Below are 18,434 nucleotides of genomic sequence, written 5' to 3'. Positions count from 1 at the left end.
ACAGACCCTTCCAACGTGGGGCAGTTTGGGTCTCAGGTCAGGAGTCACAGCTGCTAACAGGATTTCAAAATGCATTCTGTGAAATAAATTTAATCTCAGTTCTGAGCAAGCAAGGACTGGTGCTTAAAACTCTAGCAACTTCACTCACAACCCCTGAGAAAATGGCATCAGGGTCTGTGATTGACTTCTGAGGGTGTCACTGAGCTGGGGACATGGGGCTGTGGCAGGAGGCTGAGCTGTGCTGTCCTGCTCCCCCTGGGCACCATCCTGGCACTCCTCCCTGTGCACACAGAGCAGGGCCACCCCTGCTTCCCTAGGGAGAGTTTGGCAGATTATCCTCAGAGCTCTCAGTAAACTCCCAGAGTAGCTGCTGGCTCAAGGAATTCTTGTCATACTCGAAAGGAAATCCTTGGATTTCCTCTGGGAAGTGGCCTGGAGCAGAAGTTCTGAGCCTGCAGGTTCCAGCTGGTGGCTGCTCTGGCTTTGGTCTCTGAGTGGGATGGATTCCTGGAGCAGTGCATTCCATCTGGGCATCATGATCCCTCAGGGAATTCCAGACTGGTCTGAGTGGAGGGACCTCAAGGATCATCCAGTGCCACCCCTGTCCTGTCAGGGACACCTCCCACTGTCCCAGGTGCTCCAAGCCCCAATGTCCAGCCTGGCCTTGGGCACTGCCAGAGATCCAGGGGAACCACAGCTGCTCTGGGCACCCTGTGCCAGGGCCTGTCCCTCCAGCCCTTGTCCCCAGTCCCTCTCCAGCTCTCCTCCAGGCCCTGAGCTCTCCCTGGAGCTTCTCCCCTCCAGGCTGGACGTGGTGGTGTAGAGCACAGCCCTGGCCTGCAGCAGGGGGTGTGTGAGGTGACCCACGACCAGCCCATGGCCGTGTCCCCAGGCTGGGCAGGAGCTGTGTGGGGACCATGGCAGCAGGGTTGGCTTTTATTGTCCCTGTCCCCAGGGTTTCTGTATCCCACGGCTGTGCCCTGAGCTTGGTTCTGTCCCTGTCCTGCTCCCTGCTCTCAGCTCTGTCCCTCATTTCCCCGCCTGGCTCTGTGACCCCGGGGCTGCTGGAATCCAGTGAGGATTCCTGGGAATCTGCAGGAGGAATAACGTGGGAGAGCAGGGCCACAGGCTCACAAAGCACAGCTTGAGGTGCCCTTTGGCCTCCAGAGTCTCCAGAGGTCTCTCTGTGCTCAGCAGCTGCTTTTTGTCTCTCCAGGTGCAGATCCAGAACAAGAAAGTCGACCTTTCCAAAGTGTCCTCCAAGTGTGGATCTAAAGCAAATATCAAGCATAAGCCAGGTAGGAATTTTGCCATTTCCTCATTTGTCTGGAAGTTTTGTCCCTTAAACAGTCCTGGATTGGGACTGGAACAGTTTAAGGGGTTTGTTGCTTTCAGGGCGTGTCCCCAGTGGTTCTGGAAATTCCTAAAAATGCTTCTTCCACAATTCCTGGTGGTTTCATGAGCAGAGAGGGGGATTAGGAGATGTCCTCTTGCTTGTGAAGATAATCTGCAGCTTTGACTGTTTCTGCTTTTCCTGCTCATTGGAGAAGGAGAGCATGGATGCTTCCATGCTCATTCCAGGAAGCTCCACCCATGCTCACAGAGGGCTTTGGGGCACTCAGAACATCCCAGGATGTTCATGGAACATGGAAGGATAAAGGAAATTCCCTCCAGCTCTTCAGAGCACATACAAGGGTCCTTTCAGCCTCGAGTCCACGGCAGCTCCTGCCTCACGTGAAACCCTTCTGGCCCTTTGCTGAATACCCTGGGATGAGCGTGTGGGAATTCCTGCTCCCCAGTGAGGACACAGTTCCTGGGAGTCTCAGGTGTCTCCCCAGCGTGTGCCCAGCCCAGGGTGCTGGGCTGGAGGCCCCTGCCTTGTCCTCAGGGATGCTCAGCTCCGTGACCTTGGCTGGCCCTCGGTGTCCAGCCGGGAACGCTGCCGCCGGCACGGCCCGCGCACAAGGGCCAGAGTTCACTGCCCAGGGCTGGGAACAAGCACCACAGGCTGCTCTTTGTCCCCTCTGGGAGTCCCCTGAGCCCCCCCTGAGCCTGCCAGGTTAGAGCAGCTCCCTCCTGCAGGAGCCCCTCGCTCCGAGCGTTGGGAACGCGCTGCCACGGCCGCGACCTCTGCGAGCTCAGTGCTCGGAAATAACGAGCTGGGAGTGACAATCCCTGCCCTTGTCCAGGCCTGCTGAGAGCACTGCCACCCTGCCAGCGCCTCCCCGAGGGTTTAACTGGCCCTCTTGGACCAGATCTGCTGGTTTCCACCCTGGGCCATGCCAGGCTTGCAGAGGGGGGCTGAGGGTTTAATGATGTCGCTGGGAGGCAAAGCTGGGCTTTGGAGAAGCTGCTGGGATGTGACTGCAGCCAGGGACAGGTGGCCCTGTCCATGCAGGAGGAGTGGAATCATCCTTAAGATCCTTCCATAAGATCCAGGATTCCAGTCTGTGGGTTTGTGCAGTCTGATTTGTCAGTAAAGGAGGCATCACTGTGATCTGAGGGATAGAACATTTCCCCTGGGAGGAAAGGCTGAGAGACATTGTTCAGCCTGGAGAAGAGAAGGTTTTGGGGTGACCTCACTGTGGCCTTCCAGGACCTGAAGGGAGCCAAGAAAGATGGAGACAATTTCCAAAGGAGTGCCAGGACAGGAAGAATGGCTTCCACTGCCAGAGGGCAGGGATAGATGGGATATTGGGCAGGAATTATTCCCTGTGAGGGTGGGCAGGCCCTGGCACACGGTGCCCAGAGAAGCTGTGGCTGCCCCTGGATCCCTGGCAGTGCCCAAGGCCAGGCTGGACACTGGGGTTTGGAGCAGCCTGGGACACTGGGAAGTGTCCCTGCCATAGCAGGAGGTGGCACTGAATATGATCCTTAAGATCCCTCCTAACCCAACCCATTCCAGGGTTCTGTGGTTAATGAGTACTGCAGAATTCTGGAATCTGATCCATTCTGCAATTTCTTGCTAAAATTCTGCAGCTCTTTTTCTGACCCCCACCCTCTGCTGGGCCTGCAGAGTTCCTGCAGGGCAGTGCCAGGGAGGGGCTGTCCAGGCAGGCAGGTGCCCAGGGATCCCAGGGCTGGAGCAGCAGGGGAAGGGATAAGGAGGGCAGGAAGGCAGTGACAGAGCAGCAGGAGGTGTCCTGGCACTGCTGAATGCACGGATGGCTGAGCTGGAGAGGGCTGGGCAGGGACAGGGACAGGAGCAGGGACAGGGACAGGAGCAGTAGGAGTCAGCCTTGGAATGACACCAGTGAGGCCGGTGGGGGTGGCATGTCACACCTCTGGTGGAGGAGGCAGCCTCAGGAGCAGATGCAGGGAGGATGTCTCCTGCCTGGCTGGATGTGCAGCATTCCCCAGGGCCCTGTTTGCTGGCATGGCTGGAAGTCACCAACTCTGGTCTTCCAGTTTGAAACCAAAACTTTTCCTGGGGAGAGGCTGAGCCAGTGACTGTGGAACTTGTCCCGTCCCTCCTCCAGAGGGTCCCCAGCAGCTGCAGGGTGGGGCTGGGATGGGAACACCTGGCTGGGACTGCCCCAAACTCAGCCCTGCTCTTGTCCCTGCAGGGGGAGGAGACGTCAAGATCGAGAACCAGAAGCTGAACTTCAAGGAGAAGGCCCAGGCCAAGGTGGGATCCCTGGACAACGTGGGACACGCGCCGGCCGCAGGAGCCGTCAAGGTGAGTGAGGGATCTGGCACAGCCAGGGAATGGGTTTGAGCCAGTTCTTCTCCTTCTCCTGCTCTTCCTGAAGTGCAGCTCCTCCACCACAGCCTGTTCCTGCCTCCTGGGGCCTCTGCTGTGCCCCCAGGAGTGGGGCTGGAGCCCAGGGTGAGGATGGCTGGAAAGGAGAGAGCTGCAGCCCGCTCGGGGTGCCTGCCCCTCCTGGGCATTCCCCAGGGCTGGCACTGCCCATCTCCCTCCTGGGGAGCCTGGGGTCACTCCAAGCTGTGAGGCCAGCAGAGGGGCTGGCAGGGGCCTCCACCCCCACTGAAAGCTGCTGAGATCCACGTGCTCTGTGCTGGGAGAGGGCACCTGGCAGTCTTGGGAGCATTTACAGAATCTTGGAATACCCTGAGCTGGAAGGGATGTGTCCAGCCCTGTCCTTGTTTGTGTGAGGATGAGAACAGAGCCCAGCTCTCATGGCTGTGATTCATCCCTTCTCCCACAGGAACACAAACTGTCCCCAGCCTCGGCTCTGCACGTTGCAGGTCTGGCTGCAGCAATGGGACATCTGTGCTCAGGAAGGGGACATTTCCTCCCTGAGGGATGTGTGGGCCTGGCACAACCCCAGGGAGATGGGAATTGTGCTCAGGGAGTCGATGGAGGGGACGTCAAGGAAGGACCATCTAGTGACACCCCTGCCATGGGCAAAGACACCTTCCTCTGTCCCAGGCTGCTCCAAGCCCTGTCCATCCTGGCCTTGGGCACTGCCAGGGAGCCAGGGGCAGCCAGAGCTGCTCTGTGCACCCTGTGCCAGCCCTGCCCACCTTGCCAGGGAACAATTCCTTCCCAATCTCCCATCCAGCCCTGCTCTCCTTCAGCCTAAAGCCATTTCCCCATGTCCTGTCACTCCAGGCCCTCAGGGAAAAGTCCCTCTCCAAATGTGAGGTCTGAGAGGATTCTGTTTCTAAGTGGGCTGCTGGCTCTGGAAGCAGAGAAAACCCCTCTGGGGGCAGCCTCCAGCGAGACAGGCAGACACAGGAGAAACCCCTGCAGGCACTGGGATCCCCTGTTGTCCCAGCCTTGGTTGGTTTGGGGCTCTGTGTGTTGGAGGAAGGGCTCAGGGTTGTGCTGGAGCTGTGTTCAACCCTGGCTGCACTGGAAAGCAGCAGTGCCAGTCCTGAGGGGCAGAGGGGATGGCCACTGCTCGGGATTCTCCTGTCTCCAGCCCTGTCTGGAAACTCCATTCTGGCAAATCACGGCTCAGGGAAAGCTGCAAGGAGCTGGAGAAGCTGCTGCTGTGTTGGGGGGGGATCTGGAACTTTCTGTAACAGAATTCCAGTGAACCGCAGCGTCTGGTCTGTACGCTGGTGCTGTTGCTGATGATTGGTGCTGTCACCCAAGGTCCAGAATGTCACCTGCTCAGATTTAGTGTGACTGTGGAGTGTCTCCCCCTGTCTGGCTGGCTGTGGTGACACTGCCTGGCACTGCTGCTGCTGTCCCAGTGCCTTTCCCAGCAGATCCCCAGGGCAGCAGACTCCTCTCCAGGGCCACCCAAAGGTGCTGACCCCAGGTGGGCTGAGCAGCTCTGGGGTGACATCAGAGCAGGGTGGGATTCTCTCTGAGGTCCCAGTTCACAGCTCAGCATCCAGGGAAAAGGGGCTCCTCCTGTGAGCTTGGCCTTCCTGGGCTGGGAACACGGAATGCTGGAGTGCTTTGGGATGGAGAGACCTTGAGGATCATCCAGTGCCACCCCTGCCATGGGCAGGGACACCTTCCTCTGTCCCAGGCTGCTCCAAACCCTGTCCAGCCTGGCCTGGGACAGCTCCAGGGAGCCAGGGGCAGCCAGAGCTGTTCTGGAAGTCCCGAGGTGATGATGCAGTGTCACAGCAGTGACCCCACGCCAGCCCTCGGCCCCAGAACACCGGGATTCATCCCCGGCAGCCCCTGGCCCCTGTTCCAGGCTGCGGGCGGGAGCAGGGCTGAGCTCCAGGCCCCCAGGGCACTCGGAGGAGCTCCGGGGGCGGTGAGCCTCGGCAGGATTTGCTGTCCCAGGAGCGGAATTCCCGCTGCCATCGCCTCCCATCCCTGCGGCCTTCCGCAGCCCCGCTCCTGACCCGTGCCCACGACTGTCGTTGCAGGCGGAGGGCGGCGCGGAGCCGGCGCAGCTCCCGCCGCAGAACGGAGCCGGGCCGGTGCCGGGCGCGCTGCCCGCGGCCCCCGCGCTGCGGGAGAACGGCGTGGGGCCGGCCCCGGCCGCCCTCAGCACCGCCGACCAAAGGGAAATGCAGAGCCTCGACACTCACATCCAAGAAACAAGTAAGTGGCGGCGGGCCCCGCCCGGGCACAGGGAGCCCGGCAGCCCCGGGCGCGGCGGCGTCGCTGCCACCGCAGCCCCCGACCGCCGCTAGCGGCGTCTGCGGGGTTGTCGTGCCTTGCTTTTAATTCAGAAAATTGCCTTTTATCTTCCAGGCATCTAATGATGACATTATGGTATCGTCTTCCATTCCCCTTCCTGTCCCTTGTCTCCTCCTGTCCCCGCGTCCCCTTGTCCCCTGCCCTTGTGTCGCTGCAGATTGAGTCTCACAAGCTGACGTTCCGTGCGAAGGCCAAGGCTCGAACAGACCACGGAGCGGAAATCGTCGTCTCCAAACCCCCCACCCTTTCAGCAGCACCTGCCCCCGGCGTAGCACCTCCGCCAGCGACAGCCCGGGCTCCGTCGCGTCCCCGTCACCGCCGCCGGCCGCGCCCTCCCAGCAAGGCTTGTGACCGACCCCCGGCCCCGCTCCGCGCCCCGGACCCCAGCTTGGCTCTCTTAACCCGGCTCTGGCTCTAGGTGGGAAGGGGACGATGTTCCGGGGGGTCCCTCGGGCCGGGCGGGGGCTGCCCTCGCCCCCCGTGCCCGTCCCGCCGGCCTGGGGGGACTCTGGAGTGTCGGTGTCCCGTGGGGAGCGGCTCCCGGGGCGGGGCCGAGCCGAGCCCTGCGGCCGGGCCGAGTTAACAGGGATAAGCTGTCATCTTTCTTTCTGTCTCTTTTTTAAACCCCTTTCTTTCCTCCTCGCCGCTTTCAGTTTCTGCCGCCTGTGGGATGCTGATAAATCCCCTCCACACTCGTTAGGCTGTTTTAACTGTTGACTTGAACCTTTTATTCTTTGTGACGAAGTGTTGATGATTTATCGTGTTCAAACCCGTGCTAAGTTTCCTTTTCTCTTTCCTTCTTTTCCGACCCGTAGGAGAGTTAGGGACATTTAACCGCTGCTGCCGTGCTGGCTTCTTACTGACATATCCAGCCGTCGTAACTTCTTTGTTGTCGTTTGGGTTTTTGGGTTTTCTTTTTAATCTTTTAAAACGATGGAGCGAGTTCGTGGGATTAAGCCATGTCTGGAACGAAAGGCACAGGAATGTGTAAAGGGCAAACTTGCTGTGAGAGCTCAGGTGGAGCCCGTGTTTGATTGGAGATGCGTTAATTGATGCTCGAGATGCGTTAATTGATGCTCGAGACGTGGTAACCGCTGCGATGCTGGCGAGCCCTCCCCGGGTGCCTTGTGCCGAGGTGGTTTATTTATTGGGGGCATCCCCGGGATCTGTCTCGTTTTCCCGGGGCCGGAGGGAGCAGGAGGCCGCGGCGGGGGCAGGAGGGCGCAGGGCCGCAGTTCCGAGGCTGCAGCAGGTCCGTGGGGGCGTGGGGAGCGTGGGGAGCGTGGTTTTCGGGGTGACAGATGGACGGGGGAGCCGAGCCGTGCCGGGATGAGCAGGGCCGGGGCAGCAGCAGCAGGGAAAGGCAGCGCTCATCCCGGGCACAGCCCGGAGCCGGGCAGCAGGGCAGGGCTGGTGCCAGGGAGTTGCAGGTGTGACTGAGGAGGGAGATTGAACCGCTCTTGGAGCTCCTCCTTTCAAATGACACTAAAGAAATGAAATGTAAATAAATTAAAAGTGTGCTTGGATGGTCGAACTAATTTAAAGAAGAAGAAGAAAAAAAAAAAAAGGAAAAAAAAAAAAAGAGGCAGAATAACAAAACACTGGGATCAAAGAGAACTGAACCAGGCGTGTGCTGAGGGGGGCTGCTCCAGGAGGGGACAGAGGGAAGCCTGCAGCTTCTCGAGCTTGTGGGAGTATTTCTTTGGGAAGCAGACAACGACACGATAACTCGGAATCTGTATTTACACACAAGATTCTTATTGCACTTGTATTTTTTATATTAAAGTTTGCATGGTTTCTAATAAAATGGCATTAAAATGTACTAGTTTGCATCAAAGTCGTCTGGTAGTTTCATAAGTGCTTTTTCATCTGAATACAAATTTAAACGAGCGATGCAGATTTGCACCTGAAAGGGGCGGTTATATATACCCAGAGACCTCCCAATGCTTCCCTTCCTACTTCTCCTTCTCCTCCTCCTCCTCCTCTCCCTGTGATCCCAGCCGGGGGAGGCGGCCGTGCCGTCGCTCCCTGTCCTCTGTGTGTCCCTGTGTGTCCCCGCGTGTCCCCGAGCCGCCCGGCCCTCGGTTCCCTGCATCCCGGGATATATCACTGCCCTCCCGTCACGCTTCCTTCTTTCTTTACTGCTAAATTCTACACCTCAGCCTGGCAGCCTTGGCTTCGGTTTGGTTGACTTTTTTGCCAACACTCGAATTGAGGGAAAAATGAGAGGAGAGGAGCAGGGCGAGCCCTCGGGCAGGACGGTGAGCCTGGAGCCTGGTTCCCGGCCTGGAGCCGCCCGGTTCCCGGCCTGTGAGCAGCCGGGGTGGCCTTGGCACGGGCCGGAGCCGAGCTCCAGGCTCACGGGGGCGCTGGGAGCAGCGTTTGTGCCCACGGGCAGCAGCCGGAGATGGTGATGGGCAACCAAAGAGGAGGTGGAGGCCGAGATGTTGCGTTCTTCTTGCTGCTCTGGCCGGGCCACCCCCGGCCTGTGGTGGCCCGGGATGCCCCAGGATGAGGCTGTGGGATACCTCAGGGTGAGATTCCTTGGGACAGCCCGGGATGGGATTCCCGGGGTGCCCAGGTGAGGCCCCGGGCCGAGGGGGGTCCCGGTTCAGGGACCGCAGGAGGAAGGCGAGCGGCAGCATTGCACTTTATCTTCCGAGATGGCAAAGAGCAAACGAGCGCTGCCCCGCTGCCGGGGGACAGAGCCGTCACCTTCTCCCTGCGCTGCTTTCCCGGGATGTCCCGGCTGTCCCTGCCCGAAGCCCGGCCCAGCTGAGCCCCTGTGCTTCTGTGCCACTTCTCTAACACTTGCCGTGCCTGTGGTTAGCTGATCAACTAAATCCAGATACACTAGTTTGCCGTGGTGTTTCTAGGACAGCTTCAGTTTTAATACGGATTTCTTTTTTTTTTGTAATTTTCTTTTGAGGAAGCAGCTGTACATATTGCTAGGCTGGGAAGGAGCCGCGTGCGGTGGGAATGGCGTTGGTTTTCTGTCTGGAAGGGTGGGATGAGCCGGGCACTGCTGAGAGCTGAACCGCTGCCGGGAGGGAGGAATCCGGGGGAGAAGAGGGGTTGTGCTGTGGCTGAGATGCGAGTTGAATGTACGCGTTCCTGTCCCGAGCTGGCGCCGGGGGCCGGGCTCTGGGGGCTCTGGGGGCTCTGGGGGCTCTGGGGGCTCTGGGCAGCGCTGACCCGGCTCGGGCAGGATGCTCCGGCAGCAGAACCCTCGGCAGGGCTCCGGGCGAGGCCGAGCTGCCCGCGGGGCGGTGGGGAAGCAGCGGGGCGGTGGGGCTGGGGGCGAGCTCCATAGGCCGGGCCCGGGGTTCCTCCGACGCCTCCCGGCGCATCAGAGGCAGATACAGTTCCTTTGGGCTTTTTGCTGTTAAAACAACAACATTCGAGTAACCGAGGCCGTGGGCTCCCAGCTCCTGCCCGGCCGCAAACTGAATGTAGTTTTCTCTACGCCGCCCCTCGCGTTGTCCCCGCGTAGTGTCGGTGTGCGGGAGGGACCCTGGCGTGTTGGTGTTTAGGCAGTTTCTAGTTTTCTCGGGGTGACGGGGCCGGGGCCCGCGGGCTCCAGCTCGGAGGAGTTTCCCCCAGGGCGGCGGGACGGGCGAGGCTCCGGGCGGCGGCAGCAGCACGGAAAAAGGGCTCCGAGGGGCTCCGGCTCCCCCTCGGCCCTGCCGCAGGCTCCTCCCGCCCCAGGCGCGGGCCCAGATCGCAGCCGAGGCTCCCCCGGCCCCGGCCGCCGCTGTCCGAGCGCGGAGCCCCGAGGGGGGACCGCAGAGGGTGAGCCCGGCTCTGGGCTCCCTCCGTGGGCTCGGGAAAGCCACTCAACCTCTCTGCCTCAGTTTCCCCATCTGCAAAAGGTGGGGGGGATTCGATTTTACCTCACCGGGCTGTTGTGAGGCGTGAGCAGCGCGTGACGTGTTCTCTAAATGTGACGTGTTCTTATTATTCTTTCGTGTCATAGGATTTTTCTGCAGGGGGTGCCCGAGGACGGGGAGACTCCGCTGTCCCTGCGCCGTGCTGGGGGCGGCCAGGGCTGGGGAGGGGAGGTCAGTGCTCGGGGTGAGACAACAGCTCTGGGGGGGACCCTTCGGCTGCTTCTGCCTTTGTGTCTCCCCTCCCCGGGGGCTGTAAGAGCGTCGTCTCCTTAGCAACATTTCCTGACTTGATGTTGTGATTCTTACTATTGTAAAGGGTTGAAATAAAGCTTCTAGATGTTCCTCCTCAGGCTGCTGTCACTCTGTGGGGCGGGAGGCGGTGGCACAGGCGCGATGTGGCGCTGGCAGAGCGCTAAGGAAAGGGCTGGAGGAATTTGGGGGTCCGATTTCAGCTACAGGAGAATTCCCATCCCCGGCTCGGCTCCTCGGGCCTGGGCTCAGAGCGGAGGGGGCTTTGGGCTGACACGGGCCCCTGTGGGAGCCTCGGTGCCCACGGCACAGCTGGAAACAGCTGGCACAGCCAGAACAGCTGGCACAGCCACAGGGTACCAGCCCCTCCCAGGAGGTGCCCCGGCCACACACAGATAAAGGGAAGTTTCCCAGCCCTGGCTCGGAGCTGACCCGAGAGCCCACACAGGACTGGGAGCCGAGTTCAGGTGCCTGTGCCCCAGCTCCAGCCGGCCTCAGCTCCCCGGGCACGGCACGGGCGGCTCTGGGACACACGGGGCTGGGCACGGGTTGGGCTCCTTTCTCCGGGCACTGGGACACCCTGGGCTGGTTCCTCTGGGCACCGGGACACCCTGGGCTCCTTTCTCTGGGCACTGGGACACCCTGGGCTGGTTTCTCTGGGCACTGGGCTGGTTTCTCCGGACACTGGGACACCCTGGGCTCCTTTCTCTGGGCACTGGGACACCCTGACCTGGTTCCTCTGGGCATTGGGACACCATGGGCTGGTTTCTCCGGACACTGGGACACCCTGGGCTGGTTTCTCTGGGCACTGGGACACCCTGGGCTGGTTTCTCCGGACACCGGGACACCCTGGGCTGGTTTCTCCGGGCACTGGGACACCCTGGGCTGGTTTCTCCGGACACCGGGACACCCTGGGCTGGTTCCTCTGGGCACTGGGACACCCTGGGCTCCTTTCTCTGGGCACTGGGACACCCTGACCTGGTTCCTCTGGGCATTGGGACACCCTGGGCTGGTTTCTCTGGACACTGGGACACCCTGGGCTGGTTTCTCCGGGCAGCAGCAGCCCCAGGACACATCGCCCCCAGCAGCCCTCCCTCAGTGCCAGCCCCCTGTGCCCACAGCCACTGTCCCCTGGGGTGGCTGGGCTCAGTGTGGGGACACAGCACAGCCCTGCAGCCCCAGGGCAGCTCGGCACCTCTCCCAGCAGAGAAGCTGCTGGTGCTGCTCTTCCGAAAGGCACAAACTTCCAAACTTCACAGAAAATAAACAGTAAAAAAGAATGAAGAGGACAGAGGCAGTTCCTACTCTATCCCTTTTTATTGTCTTTAATCTATGTTGTAAAAAGATCCAGTATCACGTAACAGCCACGGAAGTATCCCAATATCACACTAGTTCGGAACCATTTAGACAATAGCTTAGTCTTTTTTTTTTTTTGTCTTTTTTTTTCCCTTTTTTTTTTTTTTTTTTTAAACCTGCTGGAAGGGAAAACCATACCGCCCATTATACAGGCCAAAAGAAACAAACACTGGTCAAATAATAGTGACAACCTCAAGCAAGTGAAATGAAGATGAGCAGTTTGGAGTGACCCCAGGCCGCAGGAGTCCAAGGGCCCCGTGCCCCCGAGGGGCCGGGGGAGCAGAGCCTCAGCAGGGCCCCCCGGGCCTTGTGCTGGCACAGCCACAGAGCCGGAAAGCCCATGAGCAGTAACTTAAATGGTAGAACTGGGAGAAGCAAAGGGTGGCCCCGGGGGCGCGGGGCAGGAGCCCCAGTGCCATGGAAACGGCCTCGCTCCCATTCCCGGCTGCAGGTACAAAGAGCGTAAGAAATGGGAATAAAAAGTAAAGGAGCCCAGGCCCCGGGGGGCACAGCCCTGGGCCCGAGGGCTCCCGTTACAAACCCCGACCCTCACAACAGCCCTGTGAGGTAGGTCACTGTCTTCTTCGGACAGAGAATCCAAGGCAAAGCTGGGATTAAACTCCAGATTCCTCAGTGAGTGCTGTGCCTGTTGCAATCCTCCTTCCACAGAAATATGGTCCCTGTTCATAGAAAACAAAGGATTTTGTGCCTCTGCTCCCGGCTTCCCGCAGGAGCGGCGCTCACAGGCAGCCTGGCAGCTACAATCACGTCCTGTGTTGCACAAGGGACAGGGATCCGGCCTCCTCCACGTGGGGAGAACAGGAATTTAAAAAAAAAAAAAAAAATCATAGGAACAACGCAAGAGGACGAGAAGTACAGGCAGGTTGGGAAGGACGAGTCACATCTCACACTCAGACGCCACGACTGTGCTGGGGCTGGCAGAGCCCCTCGGATCCCGCGGGGAATTCCTCTCCATCTCCATCGGCGCTCTCGGGGCTTCCTCCACGCGGAGAGACGACGGCCGGCGATCCCCTCCCTGCCGGAGCTGCTGGATCCACCATCCTGGCACAGCCGGGACATCCGTCCTCCTCCTGAGCCCGGAGCGGCTCCGGCCCCGTGGGGAGGGGGCAGAGGAGGGCCCGCAGCAGCAGCCGTGTCCTCGTTCCCGCTCGGGGACGGGCGGAGGAGGCGGGTGGGAGCCCGGGGTCCGTCGGCACTCCCAGTCCGTTCCCGGCGGGACTGCGCTGCTCTTCCCACGCGGTGACCATGCACGGAGCCGACAGCAGGAGATTCAGACAACATTAATCTTCTAGGATGGAGAGAGATGACTTCACAAGGGATAAATAGAACTTTATTTAAATAAACATTTGTGAACATCTTTATACAAATTACAAGTCCCCACACGAGGCCGCAGCTCCGCCTACGAGCCGAAGCTGCCGGGAGGGCCCTTGAGCAGATCCACCAGGATGTCGAGCAGTTGGCTGTGCTGGTGGTGCAGGTCCCCGGGGATCGCGGCCATCTCGTAGCACAGGCACGTCTCCACCATCTTGGAGAGGGACACGCGGAAGTCGCGCAGCAGGCGGATGGTGTAGGAGTCCCCCTCCAGCACCAGCAGGTCGCTGTCCGTCAGGGACACCGTCGCTCGCCACCCGTCATCTTGCGGGGAGGAGAGGGTGTGAGTGGGGCTCCTCCACTGCCCCCAGGCAGCTCCTCTCCTCCCCACACTCGTTTTAGCCCGCTTCGGGGACTCAGCCGGGCCAACAGCTCCCACAAAAGCCAGGCAGCTCCGGGCACACGCTGGGCTCCTCCCAGTTTCCCACAGGAGGTGACTGATGGCATAGCCCCACCGAGCTTACAGGCTAGAGACCGACTGCAGCACTGCCAAACCCCCACAGGTTGAAGGGACATTCCCAGGGAGAAGTGGGATCCCGCCAGCTCAGCTCCTTCCCCCGGGATGGTGAGGCCCTGCCCTAAGGCTCATCCTGCAGAGCAGCAGCTGGAAACACTCACAAAGCATCACCTCCACGGCCCTGGCACGGGAAGCGGGGCTGGGGCAGGCGGGGAGCACTGACCTCGCACGTGGATGTCGGTGTCAGTCATGAGCAGCACGGCCAGAGGGTGCACCTGGGACGAGTCGCGCACGAAGACGCCGCCGTTGGACTTAACGGCCATGAAGTAGGTGAGCCAGCGGCTGTAGAGCTTGGATGCCTCCCTGCAGGAGCAGCCGTGTCAGCCCAGGCAGGCCCCCACAGCCCCTGCCCCGAGGGACCCTGCCCCATCACCCACCTGTTGATGGTGGACTTGTGCAGCAGCACGGTGCCGGCCTTGGTCCGGTACGCGTAACTGTTGGGCTTGAACTTCCCCTGGCGCGTCACCTTGCCTTGCCTCACCTGCCACGGGAGGGGACTGTCACACTCCTGCACCAGCCCTGACAGCCACGGCCACCTCTGACAGGGGCAGGGGGATGGTGTCCCTCCACTCCCAGGAGTGCATTCCGGGGGTCACCACACCTGGCAGTCACCCAGTGCCACCGCAGACAACAGGAGGAGGAAGATGCCACCTCCGGCAGCACATGAGGAAAATGCCATTTCAATGGCTCCCAAACCAAGCGATGAGAACCTGAACATGGACCCACACCAGCCGGGGTGGCCACTCCTCATGAATGGGGATCAGGCACAGCACTGGAGCACAGGCCAGAGCCCGGGGCAGGATGCCTGCCTTGGACACTCACTCCCCAGAGAGCAGACGCTTCTCGGGCACCTCAGCACTTCCCGGTGTCACCTGCTGTGACAGCCAACCCCCGAGAGCAGTGGCAGTGCCAGTACCTGGATGAGGTTGGGGTAGAGCCCAGCCATGAGGACGCCCTTGACCAGTTCCTCCTCCTCACTGTACTGGTTACACACGGACGAGGGCATGGTACAGTCGGACGGGGACGACACCAGGAAGGCTTCGTAGAGGTTCTCAGAGAACTGCTTGACAAGGCCTGGAGGGAGGAGACAGCCCCAGGGATGAGATTCACCCTCTCCTTCCCCCCATGGAATGAGTCACCTCAGCAGGGCAGCACCAGCCCCAGTGGGACAGGAGACCTGTCCTGGGCCAAAGGCAGGCCCTGCCTGGTCCCATCTGTGCCCCATGTCCCTCCTGTGCAGCAGCCTGGGGCCGGGGAGGGGCAGGAGCTGAACTCACCGTTGATGAAGCGCAGGCTGGGCCCATACAGGTAGTAGTCCTGCAGGTAGTTGTCCCTGGCGCGGCTGTCCCTGCGCCGCAGCACCTCCTCCCAGCCCGCCACCGCCCGCACGAAGGCCAGGTGGTCACTGCCGCTCTCCCGGCTCAGCACGGCCTTGGCCTGGGACAGGGACACCCGTGAGCCACGGGCAGCCCCGGCCCTGCTGCCCCCCCGAGCCGGGGGAGCCTCACCTTGTCCACCTCGGCGCGGTTCTGCAGGCTGCTGCTGAAGGGGTCCCGCGTCAGGCACGACACGATCACCAGCAGCGGGTGCAGGCAGCGGTAGATGGAGGCCAGGACGATGGCCTTGGCCAGCCGAGGGTCTGTGGAGATCTGGGCCAGGCGTTTGCCCAGCGTGGTCAGCGCTTCCCGCTGGTCCAGCACTCCTGCAGGAGGGACACCCAGGTGGCACGTCCGTCAGCCCCCAGCGCAGCCAGAACGGGGACTGGGAACTGCCAGGGCTGGGAAGGGTTGGGGTGACCTCCAGAAGAGGCACAGGGACAGGGGCCTGCAATAGGCACCCAGAACCCCCCAGGTCTGACTGAGCTTAGGTCACAGCCACAGCACCATCAACAAGGCCCAGCCCTGAACTCCACATCACCCCTTCCCTTCCTCCTGTCACCCATCTCTGAACCCCAAATCCCCAGTTCTCTTCTTTTGACCTTGGAAAGTTATCCCCAATTTTTAAGCAAAGCAGTGTGGGAAATAAAACAGCCCAGGGCACATGGTTTGGGAAAGTCACTATCAACTGCTATCCCCATCCAGAGACAATCCTGCCCATTCTGCCCCACAGCAGCAGCCTGTGCCAAGCCCCACTTCCCACAGTATGAGAGTGAACATGTTTCCAGGACACAGAATTAACTCACCAATCTCCTGCAGCAAGATCACGGCTTCATCCACAGCTTTGATGTCAGGGCTGTCCAGAGCCTTGGAGAGAAATTCAACTGCCTGCAACACGGGAAAAGGGAAAAAGTGAGCCTGTTTCCCATACAGGTGCGAGAGCCTTTGGGAACCCAGACTGCAGCACAATTCCCTCTTTGTCTGCCTCCAGGGATATGAGCTCAGCCCTCTCCATTCCTTCAGGCTTCCAGACACACTCTGTAACCTCAGGGATGTACACGCTTCCTGGTCTGAACTTCCCTGGGCAGCACCACGTTTAGCAACGCAAGAACTGCAGCAATCAGCACTCTGTGTTCTTCCTACTCCTACTCCTCCAGGAGCCCTGCCCAGCGCCCTCAGCGCCGTGCTCACCGTTTTCTCTGGCATGTGGATCTTGGCCTGCACCACCAGGTTCTCCAGGGGCGTGCGCAGGATCTCGGGCACCTGGTAGGTGGGCATCTTGTCGAGGCGGCTGCGCGGGAACAGGTGGTAGGCGAAGCCCGACTGGCAGCGCCCGGCGCGCCCGCGCCGCTGCACCACGTTGGACTTGGACACCCACACGGTCTCCAGGCAGGACACCTGAGGGGACACAGCACGCTGAGGCTCCCACAGCTCTGTCCTGCTCCACCCAGGGGATCCCAGAATGGGCTGGGCTGGAAGAGACCTTGAAGCTCATCCCGTTCCACCCCTGCCGTGGCAGAGACACCTCCCACTGTCCCAGGGTGCTCCAAGCTCTGTCCAGCCTGGCCTTGGACATCTCCAGGGATCCAGGGGCAGTCACAGCTGCTCAGGAAAATCCATTCCAGCCCCTCCCCACTCTCACAGCCAGGAATTCCTTCCCAGTATCCCATCTAACTCTGCCCTCTGGCAGTGGAAAGACATTCCCCGTGTCTCGTCACTCCAGGCCCATATCCGAAGTTCCTCCCTTTGTCACCTTTCCAGCCAGCCAAGAGAACTCAGACTCTCACGACTGATGAATGGTCTCAAAGAGCCAGGGAAGCCTTTCCCACTCTCCTGCCTCTTGCAGTGCTGGTCTCTGTCCAGCAGCAGCTCCCGGGCTGCATGGATGGGACCCAGATGCCACCTGCTGGACACCTGTTCCAGGCCCCATCCCAGGGCTCCCCACCCCAGGGCTCCCCGTCCCAGGGCTCCCCGTCCCAGGGCTCCCCGTCCCAGGGCTCCCCGTCCCAGGGCTCCCCGTCCCAGGGCTCCCCGTCCCAGGGCTCCCCGTCCCAGGGCTCCCTATCCCAGCCCTGCCTCGGGGTCTGCATTCTGAGCTGGGACAAAACTGAGCAAATACCAAAGGGCTGGGTTTAAACCAGAACTGCTCCAAGGTGTGAATGGCCACCTGGCCCTGGGAGATGATGCTCTAGAACAGGGGCAGAGAGGTGCTGCCAGAATTCCTTTTCCCAACAGCAACAGCAGCACAGTTGCCTTCACTTTGCTGCCAAGGTGTACAAACAAGAGCCTTCCCAGGCTCAAGGCCCAGCACTGCCAGGAAGGGGCCTGGGGCAGCAGATCCCTCTCAGAAAGCTGAGGAACAGGGACTGGGCCAGAAGAGCTGGAAACAAGAGCAGGATCTAACAGGTCAGGGCTGCCCTGTGAGGGCCACCAAGGGGTTTTTGAGGAAATCACAGAAAAAGGCTGAAAGCAAACAGAAAAGCTACCACTGTTCTAACAGAGTTAGGAAAGAGTAGGATTTGCCTTCAATTTGTTTGAAACATTCAGAATTTGATGGGGAGCCTGGCCTGGAGCCTGGACACAGCAAACACTGATGAGGAATCAAACACTCTCCCCAAACTACAACGCCTGTGCCTTAGGGGCCAAACGGGAAGCAGCTCCATCCTCCCACTAATGGCACTTCAAACATTCCTCTGCTCCAGAGTGTCCCAAATGAGCCAGAGGCAGCAGTACCTTGGTCTTGAGGTCGTAGCGCTCCTCCTTGTGCGTGCCGCTGTCCACCACGTGCACGATGTCGTTGATGGTGATGGAAGTCTCCGCGATGTTGGTGGCCAGGACGATCTTCCTGACGCCCGGGGGAGGCCTCTGGAAGATGTTCTGCTGGTCCATCATGGGGATGTTGGAGTGCACTGGGAAATCAAAGCAGAGTCAGACCTGCCCAGCTGAGCCTCTTGTACCATCACCTCCCGCTTCCAGGAAAGGGGACACCAGCTGCCAGTGGTCACAGCCAGCAGCTTCCTGCCAGCCAGACCCCAGGAAAAAATTTCCACAAGTCATTTGGGAAGGCCTCATTTCAGATGCTTCAATCTGTGGCTCAGCAGCAGCAGCAGCTCTGCTCACCTCCTGTCCCAGAGCCTGGTGGCATCCCACAAATATCCCTGGCAGAAATCCCACTCCCTCCCAGAGCCCAGTTCTGCACTGCCCCTCCTCAGAAGACCCTTGGGGCAGGGGAATGGGAATTCTCACTGCCACGTGAGGCCACTCTGTCAGATTTGTTCTCAGTGAGGCCCCCGTGTGTCCTGTATCCCAGGTGTATGTGTCCTGTGTGCCACAGCTCAGCACCGTGCAGGAATTCCCAGCAGAGGAGAGCAGGCACTTTCCACCAAACTACACTTGCAATTATTAACAGCCCAGCTGCTCAAAGCTCTGCTCCTGCCTGGCCTGGTTTGACACTGCATAGGCAGAGCTGCTGAAAAACAAACAAAAAATGCTAAAACCCTTAAGAGTTTTGCAGAGCGAAAATGGCTTTTGTTGTAAATTTCCTCCTGGGGCAAAGAATGCTAAATTCACAGATC

At 60.1% G+C, this 18,434-nt stretch overlaps 2 protein-coding genes across 8 annotated transcripts in view; one reads left to right on the top strand and one right to left on the bottom strand.

Annotated features, from left to right (window-relative positions):
* Positions 1–6,929, top strand: part of MAP4 (microtubule associated protein 4) — a 151,083-nt gene extending 144,154 nt beyond the window's left edge. For 4 of the 5 annotated variants that reach the window (XM_066313220.1, XM_066313212.1, XM_066313205.1 and 1 more), the window contains 4 exons: positions 1,217–1,298; positions 3,567–3,679; positions 5,803–5,980; positions 6,134–6,230. In XM_066313220.1, the coding sequence (XP_066169317.1) occupies positions 1,217–1,298; positions 3,567–3,679; positions 5,803–5,980; positions 6,134–6,141 (381 nt within the window). In that variant the 3' untranslated portion in view covers positions 6,142–6,230. The other variant, XM_066313195.1, reaches the window with a different exon arrangement.
* Positions 6,930–11,516: 4,587 nt separating this feature from the next.
* Positions 11,517–18,434, bottom strand: part of DHX30 (DExH-box helicase 30) — a 31,685-nt gene continuing 24,767 nt past the window's right edge. For all 3 annotated transcript variants that reach the window (XM_066313181.1, XM_066313162.1, XM_066313171.1), the window contains 9 exons: positions 17,593–17,768; positions 16,051–16,257; positions 15,666–15,747; positions 14,992–15,185; positions 14,761–14,920; positions 14,400–14,557; positions 13,861–13,964; positions 13,647–13,786; positions 11,517–13,230 (listed from right to left, as the gene is read on the bottom strand). In XM_066313181.1, coding sequence (XP_066169278.1) covers positions 12,995–13,230; positions 13,647–13,786; positions 13,861–13,964; positions 14,400–14,557; positions 14,761–14,920; positions 14,992–15,185; positions 15,666–15,747; positions 16,051–16,257; positions 17,593–17,768 — 1,457 coding nt within the window. In that variant the 3' untranslated portion in view covers positions 11,517–12,994. The remainder of the gene's footprint in view (positions 13,231–13,646; positions 13,787–13,860; positions 13,965–14,399; positions 14,558–14,760; positions 14,921–14,991; positions 15,186–15,665; positions 15,748–16,050; positions 16,258–17,592; positions 17,769–18,434) is intronic.

Source organism: Sylvia atricapilla, chromosome 1, assembly GCF_009819655.1.
Source record: "Sylvia atricapilla isolate bSylAtr1 chromosome 1, bSylAtr1.pri, whole genome shotgun sequence".
NCBI lineage: Eukaryota > Metazoa > Chordata > Aves > Passeriformes > Sylviidae > Sylvia > Sylvia atricapilla.
This window is presented reverse-complemented; position numbering and strand designations above follow the sequence as displayed.